This window comes from Molossus molossus, unplaced genomic scaffold, assembly GCF_014108415.1.
Source record: "Molossus molossus isolate mMolMol1 unplaced genomic scaffold, mMolMol1.p scaffold_m16_p_6, whole genome shotgun sequence".
In the NCBI taxonomy this organism is placed as follows: domain Eukaryota; kingdom Metazoa; phylum Chordata; class Mammalia; order Chiroptera; family Molossidae; genus Molossus; species Molossus molossus.
The window spans coordinates 96,872,938-96,896,542 of NW_023425399.1; the positions used below are offsets into that span (position 1 = coordinate 96,872,938).

The following is a 23,605-nucleotide window of genomic DNA, read 5'->3' on the forward strand; positions in this document are numbered from 1 at the left end:
AATGATAGGTAACAAACACAGTAAATAAAATAAGCACACCACACTCCCACCACCCAGATACACTAAGGGTAAACCTTAGCACCTATCCATGTATTCAGATCCTTTCAATGCGTGGTATATTCACACAGGCACATACACACTCCCGACTGCTGTGGCATGAAGGTTCACAGGTGTGACAATTGAAAACTACAGGTGTCATAGTCCAAAAGTTTCCACGAAGCCCAAGATTCTGGTCTACCATTCCCTCACCCTCACTGTCCTTGTATTCCTCCTTCCAAATTCGACCTCCAAGGCAAGTCCTGGGTTCACAGATGGGAGAATATGTTCCTGATGTCTTTAACGGTCACCTGGGCAATCTGCTTCGCAGGCTTCCTGCTGCTGCTGGCCACCTGCGCCAAGTGCACCTGGGGGTGCTTGTGCAGTCATAAGCCGACTTTCCAGGGATGGGGCGAAAGCTGTGCCCACTGGCACTGTTAGAGGGAGCATGGCCCTTTGTTGTGGGGTATGAGGCTGGCATGATCTTGACCTATCCCTGGGCAGCTGCGGCTACTCTTTCAAACGAGTTGAAAAAGATCGTCTTTGCTTGTCGGCCCTTGTGCTCACTGGCAGATCTGATCTTCAGCGTCAGTGCTCGCAGCCGCTGCTCCTGGGCGTCCTGAAGCCGCATGTGCATCTCCTGCCGTGACTCGTGTTCTTCTGGCTTTTCTTTCTTAAAGTTGCGGTGACAATGCATCTTCCACAATTGATCTGGTTCTCCAACCAGTGCAGGATTGTATCTCTCTAGGCGATGTAGCTGATCAGGTGTACAACTCTCCAAAATGGGTTCGAGAACAGAATACCGGACTCTTCCCTCTCCAAAGAGCAAGTTGATGTTGTTTCTAAGGACCCGGATACACTGCTGGCGCAAGGAGACCCATGCCCTTGGAACCAGAGTACACCAGCATCTTAGAGTTCATTCTGAGGCCTGTAAACCCAGCCCCTTCCTCTTCCTGAGGTGAAGACAGTGCTCTGTGCTCCGGTTGGAGGGAGGGCATCCATTCAAAGGCAGGAAGTGGACGGTAACTGGGTGGGACTCTGAATAACGGGAGGCCTGGAAATGTGGGCGACTCACCTGGGGGGCTTTTGTCAGCTTGGCCACATCTGCTCCTGATGGCTGCCACTTCCCTGACTTGCCTGCATTCACCTTAGGTTGTTCCTGAACCAAGTCCGAGTTTTCACTAGCACCTTTAGAATCCTTTTTCTTCAGTCTCTTTCCTTCAAGTGCCGTGGCTGGAGTCTTCACACTCTTGCGTTTCATCTCCGGAGGCTGGTCATAGGTGAGGTAGGCCTCAAACGCCTTGGTGCACGGCTGGAATTCCTCCTCCTCCTCCTCCTCCTCCTCCTCCATCTCCTCCTCCTCCATCTCCTCCTCCTCCTCCTCCTCCTCCTCCTCCTCCTCCTCCATCTCCTCTGCGTCAGGGGTGGAGCCCGCGGGCTTCCTACTCAAGCGAGTTTTGCCTTTCCCTCCTGCAGTCTTGAGGTTGTTGGTGACCTTCCCTTTCACCTTGGGCAGCAGGCCCCCGGCCCCCTTTCCTGGGTCTAAGCCGTCTGGACGCTGCTTGTCTGTCCGATTGGGTTTTCCCTGAGTCTGCGCGCTTTCGCTTTTTCAGGGGGTTGTCTGAAGCCACCTCGGATGGAGCCAAGAACTTCTGGAAGCTGCGGCCCTCTCTTTCCTTTCCCTTCTTGACACCACGAGAGGAGGGTTTTTCCTTGGCACCCTCCCGGGAGAGAGGCCTTGGGCTTTCCTCTTTGGAGAAGGCCTGGTGTGATCTCTGGTTGGTCGAAGCTGACTGAGGGCTTCTCCTGTCCCTTGGCGCCCACGCGGCGGCTGTCCTTGTGGGAAGGTGGGTGGGCTCCACTTTGACTCACAGCCCCTCGCCCCTGGGGTGGCCCAGGTGCGGTTCTCGGCCCAGCTCTCGGCTGTCCCGAGAGGCTGTAAGGTGGCCTTCTTCAGGCCTCCCACGTGCCTCGTGGGCCTGGGCTGGGCGCCTTTGATGGTCCCCAGACCTCAGATGAGCACCTGAAACTGATGGGGGGCTCGGCCTACGCCAGAAGATTCCTGCTCCGAGGAGTCACCTGGTGAAACTCGATGGCCCGTCCGTCTCTCTTCTCTCCTCTTACGAAAGTGGGGCCCTTGGTGGGGCCTCTGGAGCTGTGAGGGCGCTCCGTGCTTTCTCTGTGGGCGCTCAGAGCTGTGTGATTGGCCGTGGGGTGCCTGATGGTCTGCCTCCATCCTCCTCCTGCTGAAGACAGATCCTGGGGGCGTTTTCGGGTATCGCTCTCCTCTGAGGCCTTTTCATCAGCCCCAGTGTTTCCTTCCACGGGAACCAACTTCTTGCACAGAGTCCTTTGCCAGGCTTCTGATATGCTTACGTTTGGTCAGGGGACTGTCTCGCTGGCCCGTCTGCGACAGAGTGGTTACCGAGAACCACTTGGCGAGTCATTTTATAGGTTCTAGGGTTCTAAGGTCAGAGATGGGGCCAGGCGTGCAGCAGGGGCGTCCGACTTGGTGCCCCGCCCCTACCCCCATGCCCCTGCCTGGGCTGGAGGAGACTTGTGCATTCCTGTGGAGACCAAAGCGCCCCTGGCCCCTTGAGGGCCTGGCGGAGCATCCTTCGCGAGCCAGAGCCGGGCCATAAGGTCGGTTATATTAACCCCATTTTCGGAATGAAGAAACTGAGGCATAGGGAGATCAAATTAATTTACATATGCTGGTCACTACAGGAAGAGGTGAAGCTGGAATTTAAGAAGGTTAGGTCCAGCCCTGACCGGTCTGGCCGGGTGGTTGGAGCATCAGCCTGCCCACCTGAGTCACAGGTTAGATTCCTGGTCAAGGGTGTGTACCTGGGTTGCAGGCTAGATCCCTGGCCCGGCTTGGGCAAATGTGGGAGACAACCAATCTATGTGTGTCTCTCACATTGACGTCTCTCTCTCTCTCCCTTCCTCCCTCACTTCCACTCTCTAAAACATACATACATAAGTAAATAAGTAAATAAATAAAATAAAGACATTTAAGTCTAGTGTGAGTGTACCCTTCTGAAGAGGGTGAAGAGTCAGAGCCTAGAGAGAGAAATAGATCTGTCTGAAGTCAAATAGCTTAGCTCTATGAGGGCAATAACAGTCCCTGCATCTGGTTTGCGGCAGAGCAGCTCTGACCTAGGCATTGATCAATTCTTCTGGAATAAGTGGCTGAATGGCCTTTTGCTCTGATCACCCGAATGTCAGCAGTAGGGCCTGCCTCAGGTCAGCCTTAGGCATGCCAAATGTCCTCCAGGGCACTTTACTCTCACCCTACAAGGGCTCAATTTCATTAATGCTATGATTACTACCCCCAAAAAGAACTTCATAGCTGACAATGTCATGCTGACTCCATCTCGTTGATCAGGTCAGATCAGACCTCATTATTTCCCTACCAGATATCCAGGAATACACCTGGGCTGACCCCTTGACCAAATCAGGAAAGCTCAGTGGTTGCTCTTCCTTGATTTTTTTTATATGTAAATTTTTTTGATCCCTTGAACAGTTCTATAGGTCTACCTTGTGAGTTTTTGTTCAGCTTTTCCCTCAGATATTCCAGTTGTCTTTACATTATTTATTGAGCAGTCTGTATTTTCCCCATCATTCTGGGTTTTAGAGATATCCCAAGTCTAAGAATTTATGAGATCTGAGAATTCCTGACAATTATCATTGTTTTCAATATTCTCAGTAGTATCAATTGGTGGTTTTAATATTGCACGATTACGCAGAGTCATACATCAGTGTTAAGGAAAGTATATGTAACAAACACAATAAGTAAAATAAAAACACCACAAACCAGATACACTGAGGTGTTAATCAAGGGTAAACCTTAGACTCTATCCATGTATCCTTCCAAATCCTTTCCTGTGTGTGTATATACACACATTGCATGTTGTTAATTCTCACCTGAGGATATTTTTCCATTGATTTTTGTTAGAGAGAGTGGAAGGGAGGGAAGGTAGGAGGGGGAAGAGAGAGAGAGAAACATCAATGTGAGATACACCTAGATTGGTTGTCTCCTGAAAGACCCCAACCCAGGCTGGGGATCAAATCTACAACCCAAGCACGTGCCCTTGACCAAGAATCAAACCCGAGACCACTCAGTCCTTGAGCCAAGGCTCCAATCACTGAGCCAAACTGGTGAGGACCACACGCTGTATTTTTTATCCAAGTGAAATCACATTGTAAATATTGTTCTTTAACCTATTAATTCTCTAACCAGCATCCAATCCAGGATCATGCATTGTATCTTGTTTTTATATCTCTTAAATTTCTTTGAATTAGCACAGCTTTTTTCAGCCCCTACAGTCTCTATTTTTTTATTTTATTTTTATTTTAAATGACACTGGCTTTTTCAAGAAACCATGAAACTTGTTCTGCAGAATCTCTCCCTTTCTCAGTTTGTCTGATTACTTCCTTGGGTTTCATTTGCTGCCCATCCCCGGTGAACTGAAAGTTGGTTCTAAAGGCTTAGTGGATTAAAGTTAATCCCTTTTACTTACCTCTCAGGTGTTACTGAGGACATCAAGATCCTGGTCGCCTTTTTATGATGGCAGTCTGATCTCTGCAGCGAGCAGCTCTGGACAGCTAGAAAGTAGCATGTGTGAGCATGAGCTTTATGAGAAGAACATACATATAATTCCATAATCTAGTTCAGTTGTTCAGTAACAGTGGTATAGAATGGGAAGTCCCCTGTGTGTCAGTGGATTTTATACTTTTCCGAAATTTCAAATTCTATAACCAGTTCATACTCAGGCTCAACAACAATGCCTCTCTTCATGAAACACTCTTGCTGAGCATAGTTGACCAGTCCTGACTCTGTATGAAATACAATAAATGCCTTCCTGGATCTGCAGACATTCCTATTGATAGTTCCAGTGCTTTTGCAAGTTATGCAGCATTTGAAACTTAGGAAGTTTCCTGGTAGAAACAGGAGGTAATCAGGAAACAAACAAAAAACAAATTAGAACCTACGGGTATATATATTCAAGCATTTACGTGAATATTAGATGCAGGGACTGTAAAATAGAACTATAATAAAAACATTTGAAAAAAGAAATGTGTCCTTTTTCACTGTTTGTTTTTGAGATGGAAAGCTTAATGCAAAATTTGGATCTTATTACAGAAATTGAAACGAGCTCATGCAAATTAATCTCCATTGCACCCGTAAAAAAGAAATTAAAAGCACTAATGTTGCATGTGGTGTATATACAGTAACATTTCCTAAATATCTTCTGGGTCTAAAACTAGGAATGATATTCAATGCTTCTTTTTCCTCAGGCTACAGTATCATAGGATTCAATTTTGAATCTGATAATGGAGGCATTTTTGTTGCACAATAGCCCACAAAGGAAATGAAGGAAAAAGAAAACAGATTATTGAAGCAGAGACAAATGAGATACCTTGGTAAATGTTTACTTCTGGGCCTCCTTTCTTTGGTAGACAGAAATTAATTGAGCATCTAATTGTGTCCATTTCAGGGGCACACCATCTTTACAGTTTAAATTGACCATTTGTTGATGGCCCATTTCTTAGTTTTTAATTCAGCGGATAATTCTCTATACTCATTTGAATGGCACAAGTAGAAAGATGTTATAGATCTAGCAAACTTTACATTTTTAACTAACAAATTTATAAGACCACATTCTATATTTCAAGTAATAGCACAACTTAAATATTTAATACTAGGTGTTTGTAAAGTGTTTTCTTATTTCTCTTTTCCTACTAAATTCTGAATTTCCATCAAGCTCATCTCAAAGAAAAAGTCGCATTATTATTTCAAGGTCTGCAGACACCAAGTACAAATTGTCTCACAATCTGCATAGTAAGAAAGCCATTGTTTTGTTAATCCTCACCCAAAGATAAATTTTCCATTAATATATATATATATATTTTTAGAGAGAATGGAAGGGAGGGAGGGAGAGAGAAAGAGAGAGAAACATATATATATGTGTGTGTGTATATATATGTATATGTGTGTGTGTGTATATATATTTTTAGAGAGAGTGGAAAGAAGGGAGGGAGAGGGAGGGAGAGAGAGGGAAAAATCAATGTGAGACACGTCGATCAGTTGCCTCCTGCACATGCCCCGACTAGGGCTGGGGATCAGACCTGCAACCCAAGTATGTACCTTCGATCAGGAATCGAATCCATGACCCTTCAGTGCTTGAGTGGACACTGTAACCATTGTGTCACACCGGCCAGGGCAAAAAAAGCCAATTTTGAAGCAGCCTCATTACTAAACAGAATTTTGAATCACTGAGCCAAAGGATGTCCCTCAATTCTCATCATCTGCCATAGATATCAGGACTGTTTGCCAAACTTTGTGATTCTAGCCAGAAAAACCCTGGAAGACTCATGACTGGAGTTGAGACAGCTACCATTTTCCAGGAATGTAATCAAAACCTTGCATAAGCCTCTCTGTTATGTTATTTATATTCTTTGAAGAATATGGTCAACATTGTTCAGATCAGCTTAGGATCCAAGGATCTCTCTATCCCAAGAATTAAGAGTTTTACCTTCCTAGCCTAATTTACTGTGAGTTCACTAGGTCAGTTCTGTTCTCCAGGAATTCTAAAAGGAATTTGAAGAATATAATCCTGTCAAATGCTTCAGCTCAAGTTTTGTCGGGGCTGCTGTGAAATCTGAAGCTCTACCTCTGGGCAATGGACAGAAAGACTCCCAGGTTTCTTTGCCTTGGTGTATGTGCAATGAAGGGAGGAATGTGGGTCAGAGGTCCTGGGGGTGGAATGTGTGGAATGAAGGAGGGGGTGCCTTTAGGTGACTTTGTATGGCTCTTTCCCTCCTGGTGAATGAGAACACCTGAGGCTCACCCTGACCCTGTACCTACTGAGGCTGGGGCAGGGAACCCTGACGTCAGAGTGGCTCATCTGCCAAGGTGATGACATAATTCCTTGGCCTAGAAATTTTCTGAACTGTGACCAGTTGAACCCGAGCTGAGGTGTTTGTTTGTTTTTTACTTGCCAAAGTGTTACATTCAAGCAATTTGAAGTATGTGGATTAAAACTTAAGTTGCTGTCCTGGACGGTTTGGTACAGTGGTTAGAGCGTTGTCACGAGGACCAATGAATTGTGGGTTCAATTCTGGTCAAGGACACATGCAGTTCGTCCCTGGCCCTGGTTGGGTTGTGTGGGAGGCAACCAGTTGATGTGTATCTCTCACATCGATGTTTTCTTTCTCTCTCTCTCTCTCTCTCTCTCTCTCTCTCTCTCTCTCTCTCCCCCACTCTGTCTGAAGATAAATGGAAAAATATCCTCAGGTGAGGATTAAAAAAACACACAGAAAAAAAAACTTAAGTTGCTATGCCCCCATCAGATTCCTCTACCCAGAGGTAACTACATATCTAGGTTTTATTCCTTCCTTTTTCTATGTGTGAGAGTGTGTTTCTGTGATTGTTCACTTTACACTATGTCTTAGAATTAGGCAGATCTGCATGTGCTTATGTAGAAAGATAGTAAGTGTGTGTGGGGGGAAATCAAGATGCCCACTAGTATACACAAAATGATTCTTTAAAAAGCTTGTGCATATACATCTTGATATAGTCATAAGTCCTTTTCAGAACTAACAATGATGGATAGAGTGAAGAGAGAAACTTTTCTTTAAAAAATTTTTGTATTAACTGAAGTTTTTCTTTGTCAAATTTAAGTATTACTTTTGATTCAAATGTTCTTTCCCTGAGTGACACAATATTTGGGAGTGGGAGGAGAGAAAACATGATGTTTTAAAAAATTTCTTCTCACCACTATAGTGTTCCACCGTAACGCTGCACGATGATTTGTTTAAGCACTAATGGACATTTAGGCTGTTTCTAATTTTTAATTAACTTAAAAAAGTAACTTCAAACTATTGCATGAAATTATTTCTATTGTTAGACCATTTAGTTTATATATTAGGGCAAAACATTACTCAAATTATTTACATTCATTTTAGGCTTCTTTTCTCTACCTCTCCCCGTTTTTGCATTTTATTTTATTTTATTGTATTTTTAATCCTCACCCGAGGATATTTTTCCATTTTTGTTCAGATAGAGTGGGAAGGAGGGAGAGAGAGAGAAACATCAACGTGAGAGGAACACATTGACTGGCTGCTTCCCACACAACCCCTACCCAGGCCAGGGACAAACCGCAACCAAGGTACGTGCCCTTGACCAGAATTGAACCTGAGATTCATTGGTCCCCAGGCCAACGCTCTACCTGTTGAGCCAAACTGGCCAGGGCTGTTTTTGCATTTTAAAACCTCCTTATTGAGATATAATTCACATACCAAGCAAATCATCCAATTAAAGTGTACAACTCAATGGCTTTTAGTATATTTACAGTTATACAACCAACATCACATTACTTTTAGAATATTTTTATTGCCCCAAAACAAAACTCCTTACCCTCTATCACCCTCCCTAGTCCTCTTCTCCCCTCCCCCTTTAAAAACATCTCTCCCAAGATCTTTTTCTGTTCCTCCAATGAGTTTTCTGTCTTGACATCTTTACAAAATTCAGAACCACGAGCCAAGGTAGTACTGAGGAATGCAAGCAAAACACTCCTTGGCTATTGCTCCTCAGCATCCTAGGCATAAGAGAACATTTGCGTCTGTGCATGTTTAGGTTAGGAGGAAACACATGCTTCCAAAGTAAAGGAGGAGAGACTGAAATACATGAACAAAGCAACTAACAGCTGTTGAGCTCCCACTGATCACTGACCCTGATATTGGCACAGCACCCCACAGTTTGCAGAGCACCACAGTTAGAAAGGCACTAGTCAGTGTCCAGTACAGTCTCTTTGAGAACCTACATGGCTTTCATAGTCCTTTAATTCCAGTTGAAAGACCTTTACATACCAGTGAGATGGATTAGCTTCACTTACAAAAGGACTGTGACTATTCAGAAATCAAAAGACATAATCTCTTATAGGACACACTACTTCAGGTGCAGCACCGTAACTAACTCTTTGAAGTTCTGCCCGATAACTGCTTTGAAATGGTCACTAAAATTGTGTGATATTTGGTCTGAGGAATTGCAAGAGACATCGTTTGTCATTGTGTGAGGTCAGTTAAGAAAGACCGGTGAACTTTAATGAAAGACTTGCAGTCATTAAAAAATGAGCTCAGACAATTCTAGTTCTATGAATGAGTGTCTGAGCTGATGGGGTTAATTAATATCACTAATATTTTTTCCTGGTCAAATGTATTCACATTCTATGTATATTTTATATAATTCTCATCCTGAAAAAAATATATTTGTTGTGAATAAATCAGATATTTAGGGGTCTTTGAAATGAGGTAACTTAATGGCTCAGCTCATTGTCTTTAGTAGGTATCAACCACCTCTTATTTCATGTACTTACCATCAATCCTATGTGGAGACTTTTGATTTCTTTAGTAAATGATCCAATGTTGAAAGAGGACAATGTACCCACTGTGGACAGGATTAAGAGTAGAGAAAAACAGTGCAAATAGTTGTATTGATTCTTGTCTTGCAACTTTAGGATAGGATTATTTAGAGTAGAATTACTTAACAAACACAGTTTTTTATAGTTATTTTTGTTAATATTATACATATTATCACTGATTTTTGCTACCTAACTCTTCAGTGGTTAGCTCATTCAATGCTTCCTGATTTAAAAAAAAAAAAAAAATCCTGTATTTCTCTTTACTTTGCTGTCATACGATTTTTTTATTGTTGTTAATCTTCACCCAAGGATATTTTTCCATTGGTCTTTTTAGATAGAGTGGAAGGGAGGGAGAGAGAGAGAGAGAAACATCAATGTGAGAGAGACTCATCAATTGGTTGCCTCCCCCACAACCCCAACTGGATTGAACCTGCAACCCAGGTACATGCCCGGACCAGGAATCAAACCCGAGACCTTTCTGTGCAAGCAAGGGCCGATGCTCTAACTACTGAACCAAACTGGCCAGGGCCGTCATAAGATTTTTAAAAAAGACTGGTAACCACAGTTGTTTGACTTTGGCAAATTTGGCACACAAATTTGTGTGTGTGTGTGTGTGTGTGTGTGTGTGTGTGTGTGTGTGAGAAATTTAAATAGCTTCTCTCTGGCCTGGAGTGAAGTGCAGGGGTGAGAGTGGAGACGGACGAAGAGGGTTAGTGCAGGGGAGGAAGCGATTCAGTGAAGAACATTGAACTAGGAACTAGAAGACCCGGGTTCTGCTCCCACATCTTTGCAGGCTTTTGAGCAAAACTCTTAACTTTTCTAGACATCAGGTTCCTGAGACTCAAGGATCTCCACTTACCTTCTAGACTGTTACATTTCTGAATCAAAACCCCAAGCGTGAGTTTGAGAATTTGTACATTTAAGAACATATCCCATTAATCTTATTACTGCTTGGTTAATATGAGGTTACTTTTTTTTTTTGCAAACTTTATTTGGAGTGAATTTTGTGATGATTGTAATCTTTATTATGGAACCAGTAATTTGGAATTACCTACATTTCATGAAGTGCTTTCCCTCCTAATACACTAGATGGCACTATAGGCGAGGCAAATTTAAAAAAAAAGTCAGAAACCGACTACTAAGGCTCATTTTGGTAAATTAGAAAGGCCTTCACCAACCATTGTTTCGTCAACATCTTCAAAAAGATGAATGAAAGCTGCAACTGTTGGACTTCTTAATATTAGGATAATGTCATTTTTACAGTGGCTTTCAAACTTTTTTATTGTGATCAACTAACGAGGACATCTCAGATTGAAATCCAGAAGATATACATGCAGGCAAACAAAAGTTTTACAAAAGCAATAGTAAACCTCTTACCTGTTGTGCATTCTGTGATAATTCTATTGCAATGTAAACTATACTGCTTGTAACTCTTTAACTTAATTTCATGGCCTGCAGTTTGAAAACAATTACCTAGTAAAACTATCAAGAAATAGCACTCTACTTAGCACTTGGCACCATGCCAGGTATATGGGTGACAAAGAAATGTGTGTGTATGTATGTGTGTGTGTATATATATATACACATATATGTGTGCATATATATGTATACACATATATATGTAATTTAAAAAAATTGTTACCAGTATTACAGATGTCCCCCATTTCCCTACTCCCATCTTTGCCCCCTTCCACCTCTGTTTTCTGGGAAAGGGAAGGTTTCCTATATTCTTCTGTATGAATTATATATTTTAATTTTTTTAGCCCTCACCTGAGGATATTTTTCCATTGATTTTTTTTTTTTTTTAGATAGAGTGGGAGGGAGGAAGGGGAGGGGGTGGAAATAGCAATGGGAGAGAGACACATCGATTGTTTGCCTCCTGTACATCCCCAATGGGGCCAGGGATCAAACCCAAAACCAAAGTACATGCCCTTGACCAGGAATCAAACCTGAGACTCTGGTCCACAAGCGATGCTCTAACCACTGAACAATACCAGCCAGGGCTGAATTATATATTTTATAATAATAAATAAAAAATAGCAAAGAAGATTACTGTAATTGCTTCATGATTCTTTATCTCTTCTTGGTAATTTGCTTTCTGGTTTGTTAACCCTCTTTGACTAATGGGGTCTCTTCAAGGACAGAGATTGAAATGTACCCAGTGTCATTTTTTTTTAGAATATCCTGTTATACACTTTTAAAACTATCTGATCTGTCCTTCAGGATGAATTTGGAGTCTAGAAATAGTAAAATCTGCCAATAAAGTGTATTCTTAAGTTGGATAACTTCAAATAATGGCAAATGACAGGACTATTCAAAAGTAGAGAGTTGATTAAGTTATGGTTCATTCTCTGCAGTTACTACAAGTCATGTTTTAGAAAAACTTTGAATGACTTGAAAGAATACATATTTTAGACTAAATTCAAAGCAAAGCATTTAACTGACAACAAAAAAATGTGTGTAAAGCTGTGTGATAATTAAATGTAAATTAATTTTTAAAAAAGCAGTCATGGCCCTGGCCGGTTTGGCTCAGCAGTTAGAGTGTCAGCCTGAGGTCCAAAGAGACCCGGGTTTGGTTCCCGCTAAGGGCACGTACCTCGGTTGCAATTTGTTTCCGGCCCTGGTTGGGTCGTGCAGGAGACAGCCACTTGATATGTCCCTTTCATGTCGATGTTTCTCTCTTTCTCTCTCTCTCTCTTCCTCTCTCTCCCTCCTGCTCTATCTGAACAAAAAATGGAAAAACGTCCTTGGGTGAGGATAAATAAATAAGTAATAAATAAATAAACAAATAAGCAGTCACTACCATTTGAATGGCAGGAAACACAATACAATTTGGTTGAACTAGTGTTACCATGTTTCCTTCACAAGCTCTTTAAAACACAAATTCCTTTCTTTGCTGTTTTCTAGCAATCTGAGTTAACGCTTATCCCTTTAAGCAACAACAACAACACACACACACACATACACACACACACAAAACCTTATAAAACCCAGCTGATGTGGCTCAGTGGTTGAGCGTCGACCCATGCACCAAGAGTTCACCAGTTCAATTCTGGGTCAGGGCACATGCCCAGGTTGTGGGCCCAATCCCCATTGTGGGGGGGGGGCGCGGGGCATGTGCGAGGCGGCCAATTGATGTTCTCATTGATGTTCCTCTCCCTCTCCCTTTCTCTCTAAAATCAATAAAGAAAAAAAAAAGAAAAAAAAAAAACAACTCTTATATAAATTGTTTTGTATGGATATCTTAAAAAAAAAATTTCCTGCTCACTTAAAGAGAAAATATATACCATAATTGAACCTCTTCATTATGACTTTGAATCATAAGAGAATAGTGCATTGAAAAACAAGAACAAGATGTTGTAGAAAAAGGTTAATCAGAGAACAAGAAGAAACTCTTGGAAATAAAAAAAATATCATTATCTAAATAAATTCTGTAGGATGGGCGCTGGCCGGTTTGGCTCAGCAGTTAGAGAGTTGGCCTGCGGTCCAGAGAGACCCGGGTTCGGTTCCCACTAAGGGCATGTACCTTGGTTGCAGTTTGTCCCTGGCCCTGGTTGGTCGTGCGGGTGGCAGCCACTCGATGTGTTCCTTTCACGTCCATGTTTCTCTCTCTCTCTTCCTTCCTCTTTCTCCCTCCCACTCTATCTGAACAAAAAAATGGAAAAATGTCCTCGGGTGAGGATAAAAAACAAAAAATTCTGTAGGATGGTTCAAAGACAAGGCCAAGGAAATTTCCCAGAAAATAGAAAAAAAGAGACAAAGAAATGGAACACTATAGGAAAAAAAAGAATTTTAAAAAGATCAATCTGGGATAACTCCCAATCAATTAGTACAAGTTCTTAAAAATAAACTGGAAAAAACCAGGGAGTAATTTATCAAAGAAATTTTCCTAGAACGAAAGCATGGGCATGTCCAAGTTGACAATGGCCGGCACAGTAATGGAAAGGGACCAGCACAATTTCAGAACACCAGAGTTAAAAAGGAGAGTCTAAAAGCTTCCTGGGAAGACACATTACATGCAAAGAATCCAAAACAGAATGGCAATGTTATGCCCTTTCAAACAATCAAATTTAAAGTAAAATAATGACACTTTCAGGCATGCAAATTCTCAACCACATTTATCTCCATGAACTTTTACTCAAGAGAATGTGTGCTACTAAATCAAGTGAGTAACTAACCAGGAAAGGAGAGGGTTCCATTTCTAGAGGATGCAATGCAGGAAGTTTCAAAGGTAAATCCCCCAATAAGCACCCATCCTAAGAGTCAACAATCTGGCCCTGGCCAGTGTGGCTCAGTTGGTTGTGTATTGTCCTGTGCACCGAGATGTTACTGGTTTGAATCCTGGTCAGGGCACATGCCTGGGTTTTGGGCTCAATCCCTGGTAGGGGGCATGCAGGAGGTGGCCAATTGAATGTTTCTCTCTCTCTCTCTGACTCCCTCTCCCTTCTTCTCTCTCTAAAAATTAATAATAAAATTAAATGATAATAATAATAATAAAAAGAGCCAACAATCTGGAGTAACACCATATTGTTTTCCATAGTGGCTGCACCAGTCTGCATTCCCGCCAGCAGTGTACTAGAGTCCCCTTTTCTCCACACCCTCGCCAACACTTGTTGGTTGATGATTTGTTGATGGCGACCATTCTGACAGGTGTGAGGTGATACCTCATTGTTGTTTTAATCTGCATCTCTCTGATGATTAGTGATGTTGAGCATTTCTTCATATGTCTCTTAGCCATTTGTATGTCCTGTTTGGAGAAGTGTCTATTTAGTTCCTCTGCCAATTTTTTAGTTGGGTTCTTTGTCTTCCTTTTGTTGAGTTTTATGAGCTCTCTTTATATATTGGAAATTCACCCCTTATCTGATATATCATTGGCAATTATGCTCTCCCATACAGTGGGTTGCCTTTCCATTTTGATGATTGTATCTTTTGCTGTGCAGAAGCTTTTGAGTTTGATGTAGTCCCATGTGTTCATTTTTTCCATTGTTTCTGTTGCCTTAGGTGATGTATCAGTGAAAATTCTGCTGCGTATAATGTCTGAAATTTTGTTGCCTACATTTTCTTCTAGGATTTTTATGGATTTATGAGTCACATTTAAGTCTTTTATCCATTTTGAGTTTATTCTTGTGTATGGTGTAAGTTGATGGTCTAGTTTCATTTTTTTGCATGTAGTTGTCCAATTTTCCCAACACTATTTATTTATTTATTTATTTATTTATTTATTTATTTTAATCCTCACCCGAGGACATTTTTCCATTTTTTTGTTCAGATAGAGTGGGAAGGAGAAAGAGGAAGAGATAGAGAGAGAAACATCGACGTGAAAGGGACACATCGAGTGGTTGCCACCCGCACGACCCAACCAGGGCCGGGGACAAACTGCAACCGAGTTACATGCCCTTAGCGGGAACCGAACCCGTGTCTCTCAGGACCGCAGGCTAACGCTCTAACCGCTGAGCCAAACCGGCCAGGGCCCAACACCATTTATTAAAGAGGCTGTTTTTATTCCACTGTATGCTCTTGCCACCTTTGTCAAATATTAATTGAGCATATTGCCTTGGGTCCATTTCTGGGTTCTCTGTTCTGTTCCACTGGTCTATATGTCTGTACTTGTGCCAGTACCAGGCTGTTTTGATTACAGTGGCTTTGTAGTATAACCTGATATCTGGTAATCTGATCCCTCCAACTTTGTAGAGAACATTTTTTACATTGTCATGATACCCAATCACCAACTATTGATATAACTGTAAGGGGAGGGGAGAGTGAGAAGTGTGTAAAACAGCTTAATCCTCATCTACCTTAACGTGAGGTGAATAGTTAATGTCTAATATTCATATTCATGAAACAGTGATATATTTAGAAACATGGAGGTAAATATCTCAAGAAACAGTTAATTAAAGTTGTTGCTCTAGGCAGTAGGATGTGGGGTAGGGTAGTGAGGTGAGGTCGTGGAGTGGAGCGGAAGACTATACTTTTTCTTTTATTTTTGGTGGCTTTTTTGGGGGGATCCTCACCTGAGGATATGTATATTGATTTTAGAGAGAGGAAGGGAGGGAGGGAGGGAGAGAAAGAGAGAGAGAGCTAGAGAGAGATCAGTTGCTTCTTGACCGGGGATGAAACCTGAAACCTCCGACCAATTTAGCCAACCAGCCAGGGCAACTATTATTTTTCTTTAAAAAATTACAATATGATATTATTCAGCTTTAAAAGGGAAAAAATTTTGACCCATTCTACAACATGGATGAACTTCAATGACATTATGCAAAGCGAAATAAGCCGAACACAAAAGGGCGAATATATACAAGTCTACTCATATGAGGTATCTAGAACAGTCTAATTCACAGAGACAGAGAGTAGAATGGTGGTTGCCAGGGGCTAAGAGAATGGGATTGAGAGTTATTGTTGAATGAATACAGAGTTTCAGGTGGGGAAGATAGTTTTGTTTTTTCTTTTTCTTTTTATCTGTTTTAATTTTTTGTTTATTTATTTTTTCTAAAGATAAAAAGTTTCGAAGATGGATGGAAGAGATGAGTGCACAACAATTTGAATGTACTTAATGCCACTATCTAAACTGTACACTTAAAAATGGTTAATATGGGCCCAGCCGGTGTAGCTCAGTGGTTGAGCGTCGACCCATGCACCAAGAGGTCACCAGTTCAATTCCTGGTCAGGGCACATGCCCAGGTTGTGGGCCAAATCCCCAGTGTGGACCATGCAGGAGGCAGCCAATCGATGTTCTCTCTCATTGACGTTTCTATCTCTCTCTTCCGCTCCCTTCCTCTCTAAAATGAATAAAGGGAAAAAAAAGATTAATATGACCCTGGCTGGTTTGGCTCAGCGGTTAAACATCCGTCCAAGGACTGAAGGGTCAAGCGTTCCATTTCTGGTCAGTCAAGGGCACATACCTGGATTGTAGGTTTTATCTTCAGCCCTGGTTAGGGTCATGTGGGAGGCAACCAATCAATCTCTCTCTCTCTCTCTCTCTTTCTCTCCCCCCCCGCCCACCCCCCCCCACACCCTTCCACTCTCTCTGAAAATCAGTGGAAAAATATCCTCAGGTGAGGATTAACCAAAAAAAAAAGGTTAAAATCGTAAATTTTGTTACATATAATTTACTATTATTCAATTAAAAAGAAACATAAAAAGAAAAAAATTATAGTAGTATTTGATTTTTAGAAAGCTTTGGATGAATGCCTGCAAAATTTTTATGTCATGAGTGTGTGTTTGTACATAGATTTCATGACATAATTTGGATCACTCGGGAGCCTTTTTTGCTTTTATCCAGTTCTTACCTGTGTTCTCCTTAGAAAAAGATGTTAGGTAGGTTATTTTCATATGAGAGAAATATTACTGAGAGTATTCTATGAGTACATTTCAGGGAAATTTGAGATACAGGATAACTAAATGCAGCACATTAACACTGAATAAATGTAAAAATTCATCCAGTTTGAATAAGGATATTATTGTGCAGGAATTTCCCTTTTATGGCCTCTGCTACTCTATTCTAAGTGCCTGGCTGTGCAGTCACCCCTGAGTGGCTTATTGGAACTCATCTCCATGTCTGTGCAGGGACTGGGTGGGTTTAAGATGTAACAGCAGGTAAGTACCTGTGATGACAGAGCTGATTCCTGGCTCATGAGTTTATCTTTATTAGCACTTTATTTAACCTGGTCTAAATAGGACCATGTATATTTGTTTCTTTGCAGTTATAAGCAATAAAATGCCAACGATCTTGGCCGTAGGAAGTTAACTAGTAAAGTTCAATCCTAATTTAAATCATGGTACCTTCAGTTTACAATTAAGAAGTTAGCTCCAAGAAGAAAATAACAATGGAAAACACTTTGTATATCCCGAGAAACGTCAAGCAGCCTTCCAGCCTTTAAGTCACGCTTCTTCGTTTCTAGAGGGAACCTTTTCTTCAAGGGTTTCTTGCTCTCAAAGGACTGTTACAACTCACTGTCACCACATCTAAATTTTCCTTTTCGTTCACAGTGCGAGAAGAGGACAGAAGTACGACGAAAGAATCTTCTCATTTTGATTTTGCATTACTTGACACAGGAAGGGTATGTTACATTTTACCTATTTACAGAGATGACTCCTACCTTCTCTGACCTTCGCTTTTCTAGATACACCTGTTTAAACACGATTCATAGACTTTATTTGTTAGAGCGGTTTGATATTTACAGAAAAATTGAGCAGAAAGTACAAAGAGTTCCCATATGCTGGCAAACCCCACCTACCCAGTCTCCCCTATTATTAACATCATGCATTCGTGTGGTATGTTTGTAACAACGGATGAACCAATGCTGAATAGTGGTATATTATTATTAGCTAAAGTTCATAGTTTACATCAGGGCTCACTCTGGTGTACATTCTATGACTTTTGACAAATGCATAATGTCAAGTATCCACCACTATATCCATGCAGAATAGCTTCACTGCCCTAAAATCCCGTGCTCTACCTGTCTCTGCCCCACCGCCAGCAACCTAGACACACACTTTTAGTGCCTCATTTACCTGGATACGTTTTGCATTTTGCACTTGAAAAGTTTATTGTCAAAGCAAGCCAGGTCATGTGATACACACCTTTTCCGGCTCAGGTTAGAAGCTAGTGTAGGCCTTGCATGGGAGCCTCCCGGGTCCCACTGCTGCCTATGTACAGAGATAATGCCCAATCCTCAATTTTTCTTCCTTCAAAATAGAGAGATTGCATTTACCTGAATGACCTATGCTCAGCTCTTTTCTGTGCAATGCCCTTCCTATAGCTGGCAAAGGGAGGCAATTTGGCGACCTCTCTGTTATGGCCCAGAGTTCACTGTGTATTAACAAAGCATGTCGTTTCCCTTTCTGCCATGAGGTGGCCCCTTGCATCTAGAATCAATGAAAATTCTACTTAGATAGTTTTCTCTGAGTCCTGCTGGGAAAGGGACTTATAAGTGGATTATCAAGATGAAAAGTGAACTATAGGTATTTTTAAGATATATCAGTGTCAGGAAAATAGACCTGCTTTTAACAAAATACTAAAAATTCGGCAAAGAGGATAAGTTACTGTGGATTGGAAAAAAAAAAAAAACCAGAGAAAGCTTTGTAGAGAAGGCGATGTGAGCTCATCTTTTTTTTTTAAACACTTTTTTTATTCTTCAATTACAGTTGACATACCGTGAAAGATTCGTGGAGTAGCAATAGTCAGCTGTGATGGACGAGGGCGTTCTAGGCAGGGGCAGAGAGGAAGAAGGGGCATGGCATAATCAGAACCACTAGGGAAACTCGAGAAGGACCTGAGTTCGAATGCAGGAGGCAGAATTGTTGACGGTGGAGGCTCGTGGATACCGGTCCTCGTAGCACAGATATGGTGGTGGATACTTGACATTAGGCATTTGTCATACGTGCGTCTCCTTTGGACCCGGTGCCCTTACAGCCTCAGTCTCTCGCTGTGTCTTGCTCACTCCTGCTCATTCCTCTCCCTGCAGTCCTGTCCTGTCCTGTCGGTTAAGAACCTTCAGGGGCTCCTGCCAACCCTACCAAGTTCAGACCTCATTCGAGCTCAGATAGTGTAATAGAAACACTTAGGAGCAGTTTTGCTCCTCTGATCAATTAGCTTAGGAAACACAGGACCTGCCATTGTGTGTTATAACTTTTTAAAAGTTAGAACTCCGATCCTGGAAAGAGTTTAAGATATAATGCGATGTCAGTGAAGACGACAAGCAATCTATAGTGTACGGTTCTATCTTCCTTTTTTCCCCCTTGCTTTACAAGTGCATTTATGTAAGTATATGTGTATTAGGTCATTAAAAATGATTGGAAAGATAGAGAAAATGTTAAAAGTCATAATTTCTGAGTGGTGAAAAAAATTTTTTTTTACTTATCTGTATTTTCCAGTTTTTTTTCTTAAATTAGCACATATTACTTCATACAAAACAAAAGTTATTAGTGAAAAATGGATTTAGCTTTTCTCTCTGTAAAATGGGGATTAAGACACAGTGTAGAAGCCAGGTGAGCCATCGCTAAGTATGAAGTTGGCTGACTACAGCCAGTTGACATTTGCAAGTTCTTTAAAATGAGCAAGGTCATTGGAAATGATCGTGGCAACCTCCTTTAAGAAAGTTCAGCCCTGGCCAGTTTGGCTCAGTGGTTAGAGCATCGGCCTGCGGTCCAGAGAGACCCGGGTTGGGTTCCCGCTAAGGGCATGTACTTCGGTTGCAGTTTGTCCCCGGCCCTGGTTGGTCGTGTGGGTGGCAGCCACTCGATGCGTCCCTTCACGTCGATGTTTCTCTCTCTCTCTCTCCCTTCCTCTCTCTCCCTCCCACTCTATCTGTACAAAAAATGGAAAAATATCCTCAGGTGAGGATAAAAAAAAAGAAAGAAAGTTCAGTCTTCCCACTGGCTTGACTCTGGGGCAGGGAAGAGAGCACTGAAAAAAAAAAGTTTTTCTCCTTCTACCTTCCAGATTCAAGTCAAACAGAAAGAACTTTAACCTATAGCCAGGAATTCTTAATCTGAGGTCCTCGATAACCCCTGAAATTGTATTCTAATCTGTGCACATTTTCTAGGAAAGTCCTTGCTTTTAAAAAGAAGTTTAATAACAACTAAGATTAAGACCTGGAGTGTCTTTCTACTTTCAGAGGATTGTGGGACAAGGCACTTGTTTTTATTGCTTAAGACCACTTAAGTCAGCCAGCTTTACAACTGAACAGATTAAACATGATGGTGAAGAACCCAGAGTGAAGATGCTCCTTACACCCGGAAGTAGTAATGTGTGACTGATTAAAAAATGACCAGGAATAATACATCCACCTGGATAACATCTTCTTACACTAGGTTTCCTTGATGATGTTGCTCAACATAGAATCGGAATTTCCTTCAGAGCTCATGACACATTCTTTTGAATTCCTCAGTGATGGCAAATCTTGCCTGTTGGGGCTGAATTTGGGTTTTATCAATTGCCAAATGTTACCTAAAATGAATAAAGAGGTAAAACCCACTTTTTGGCTACAAATGAGTCAAGGTAAATCACAAGACATTTTCTCAGTTGACTTATTTGACTAAGCTCTTTCAAAAAATGTTTCAAACAATGATGACCATGGACTTTTAATGTCTGTTTGCTTTTATTCTTTGTACCTAGCATTAATTATTTTTTTCCCTTCTTCTGTGAAATGGCCAGATATATCGATGCAGCAAAAGCTTTGGAGCAAGAAACTAAACTGGGGTTACAACGCTTTGAAGTTTGTGATAACGTTGATCTTGAAACTATTTTGATGGAATATGAGAGCTATTATTTTGTAAAATTTCAGAAATACCCCAGAATTGTCAAAAAGGCATCAGACACAGGTACCTGGCTATTTTCTAGAAACAAAACTTTATCTCATCTTTAAGGTTAGCATTTCTTCCTCATTTCATTCCCAGATACGTGGTGCCCCTCATGCTATTCTGAAGGACTAGATCAGATAGGTCCTGTAGCTTCTCTTAGATCCGGTGCAGACAATTTAAGTATGGTCCTCTGGACATGGACATTTCTTTAGTTATGTTGGCATTTGTTTGGGGAATGTGTGTGTCAGGACAATGAAAGCAAAACCCCAGTGTATCATAGTTACTTTTTTTTTTCCAATTCCAGTTTATATTCCATATTATTTTGTATTAGTTTCAGGTATACAGCATCGTGGTTACACAATCATATACTTTACAGGTTCTTTTTAGAAGACCAACATTACTTTCATTTCTTTAGTGATGGAAAGAGCTGTTAGAAGAGGATAAATGACAGAAGACTCTTTTCTTGTAGGAAGACCTATTATCTATCTTGAAAATAACACTAAAATGAGTATTGGTAAAGCTAATAGCTCATGTATAGATAATGAAATGCTTTTGAAAGCCATCAATCCAGATAATGATCAATATTTTTCGAAGACCCAGTATAGGTTAGCAGTCAAGGAGGCTGGCTGGAGGAAAGATCTAAAGTGAGGGCCCTATGTTTTGTAGTAACATTGCCTTAGAAAGTCTGTAAGTGGGGGAAGTAATTATAAACCAAGGGAGATCATTGTCCTGTTTACAAGGCACTTGTTAAGCCACAGACTTTAACATTTCATGTGGGGACCAGGAAGCCAAGAGGAATGTCAATTAAAAATAGCCAGGGCTGAGTCTCAGAGCTGGAAGGGGTCCGAGAGAGAGGTGTTTCATCTGCGCTCCCTTCCAGGGCAGGGTTCAGAGCTCGGAGTCCCTGCATGGCTGGCGGATCTGGGCCTTGGCAGGGAAGGCACTGACTCCTGACCACTGGGTCACAAGAACTATTGTTGACGTGATCTGATATCTAAATTGCTAGTTCTGATCTAGCTTGGAAACACATTCTCCTGGGACTTTGACACTATGTCTTTATGTTAAGGTAAACTGGCGAACGTGACTGCTAAGTGTTCCCTGCCAGACACGTGGAATCGTCCTGGTGTCCCACAGACTATAACAAAATGTTGTCAGGTTCATGAAAACCCAATGAAATGGTGACTATAGGACCAGCCCATATTGGAGTTGTCACTAGGTCCATGGTCTCCAACAGGTTTACTATCTGAGGACGTTGGGATCTTTCTCCATGTGGAAATGTGTAGGAAGCCTGGGCTTCTTTCTCTTCCCTGGTAATTTCACTTCTCTCTAGATAAGAGTAGCTTAGAGTCTTTAAATGCCTAAGGGCTACAGCACAAATTTAAAAACTGTGTGAAAGGAAAAACATACCTGAAAAATCACTTTCTCTTAAAAATTAAATTCTTTCCTTTTCCTCCTAATATCTCTTTTGCCACAGCAGAAAGTAATCTACCACCAAGAAGTGGAGGGAAGACCAGAAGGTAAAGTGAATGGTAATTCATCCTGATCAACTCAGCTCTAGGAGTTTTGGGACCCTTTCCAGAGGATTCTTCAGTGTGGCTCCATGACTGTCTACCAGCAGTACCAGGCTGTGGTCATGTGACTTAGGTGGGCCCAGCCATGTGTTCGCCTCATGTTACAGATGTCCAGGATGTGGGCCAATGTCTGTCAGTTCTCCTGGTTTTACTGCAAATAATTGCATCCACGGATGCTCTGTCTGTCTAGACTATGTTTTATGAAAAGGATGGATCTTAAAGGTTAAAAGACTTGGGTTCAGTTCTGGGCTCTGCTTCTGACAAACTAGGAGCATGTTTCTGACACATAGCGAGTTCCCAGCACGTATTGAGCAACCAAGAAATATTCTTTCCCCTCTTTAAATCATTCCTGAGTTTCTTTGTGTACTCCCACGTCTGACCTGTCTGAAGATAATCAGGCCTTTCTTTTCTGACACTCATCTTATATTCCTTTCTCTGCCTTCTCAAATCCAAATCTCATTTGGGACTTGTAGCATCTGATAGAGCCCCTCTGCCTCTTGACCGTTCTGGGTAGACGCAAGGGCCCATCACTGTTGCTCCAGTGTCCTCCGCATTCCCTTCTGCCCACTCCTGACCCACAGCCATTGTCAGAGCCTGTGCAGAAATGGCAGGAGTGTGAGGGCAAGGCTGCAAGGTTGGCATAGCTTTGGGCACGAAGGCCTGTAGATGTTGCTATTATAAAAAGGCCCAAACCTCAGGGGAGGTTGAAGTAGGGCTGTAGGGGCCTCACAACCATTCAGTCAGTGAACAAAATTTCTTTAAATCTTAGAATGCAATAGAAGAAAACTTAAATTATACTCACAAGCAACTCATTAGGCCTTAAGCAGGTATGAGTTCCATGTGCCCCTTCCCTTGGGACTCCAATCCCTGGTCTGCAGTCTACGAAGGAAGGGTCGGACACCTCACAGGGCTGTTGGGCATCACTTATAAAATGGCCATGGAGCCCCTGTATACTTCACGGTAATTCTCACAGTAATAGTCTACCTGAGGCTCCATTTGCTTTGTGTTATGCTTTAGGAATAGTTTTATTATTTTACCAAAGTGTTATTCTTTTATTTCTAGTTTCCATAAAGCGAGTGAGACTCTGGTAATAAATAATTATTCGTGAGTAGACACAGTGAGGAGCATTTTAAGAGGCCAGCGTTGGGGAACACATTTGGATTCTGATTATTTTTCAGCCACATTTGTGCTTGGAATTTGCTCAGCATTCCTTACCTGGCAGAACAGTCTGTGAGCGAGTGTCATTGGAGCACTTTGCTTCCCTTTTGG

General features: G+C 41.8%; 1 protein-coding gene across 1 annotated transcript in view; it reads left to right on the top strand.

Annotated features, from left to right (window-relative positions):
• KATNAL2 (katanin catalytic subunit A1 like 2) overlaps window positions 1-23,605 on the top strand; it is a 68,450-nt gene that overhangs the window by 10,470 nt on the left and 34,375 nt on the right. The window contains 3 exon segments of the mRNA XM_036245166.1: window positions 17,451-17,521; window positions 20,620-20,786; window positions 22,240-22,282. Of these exon segments, the coding sequence (XP_036101059.1) occupies window positions 17,451-17,521; window positions 20,620-20,786; window positions 22,240-22,282 (281 nt within the window).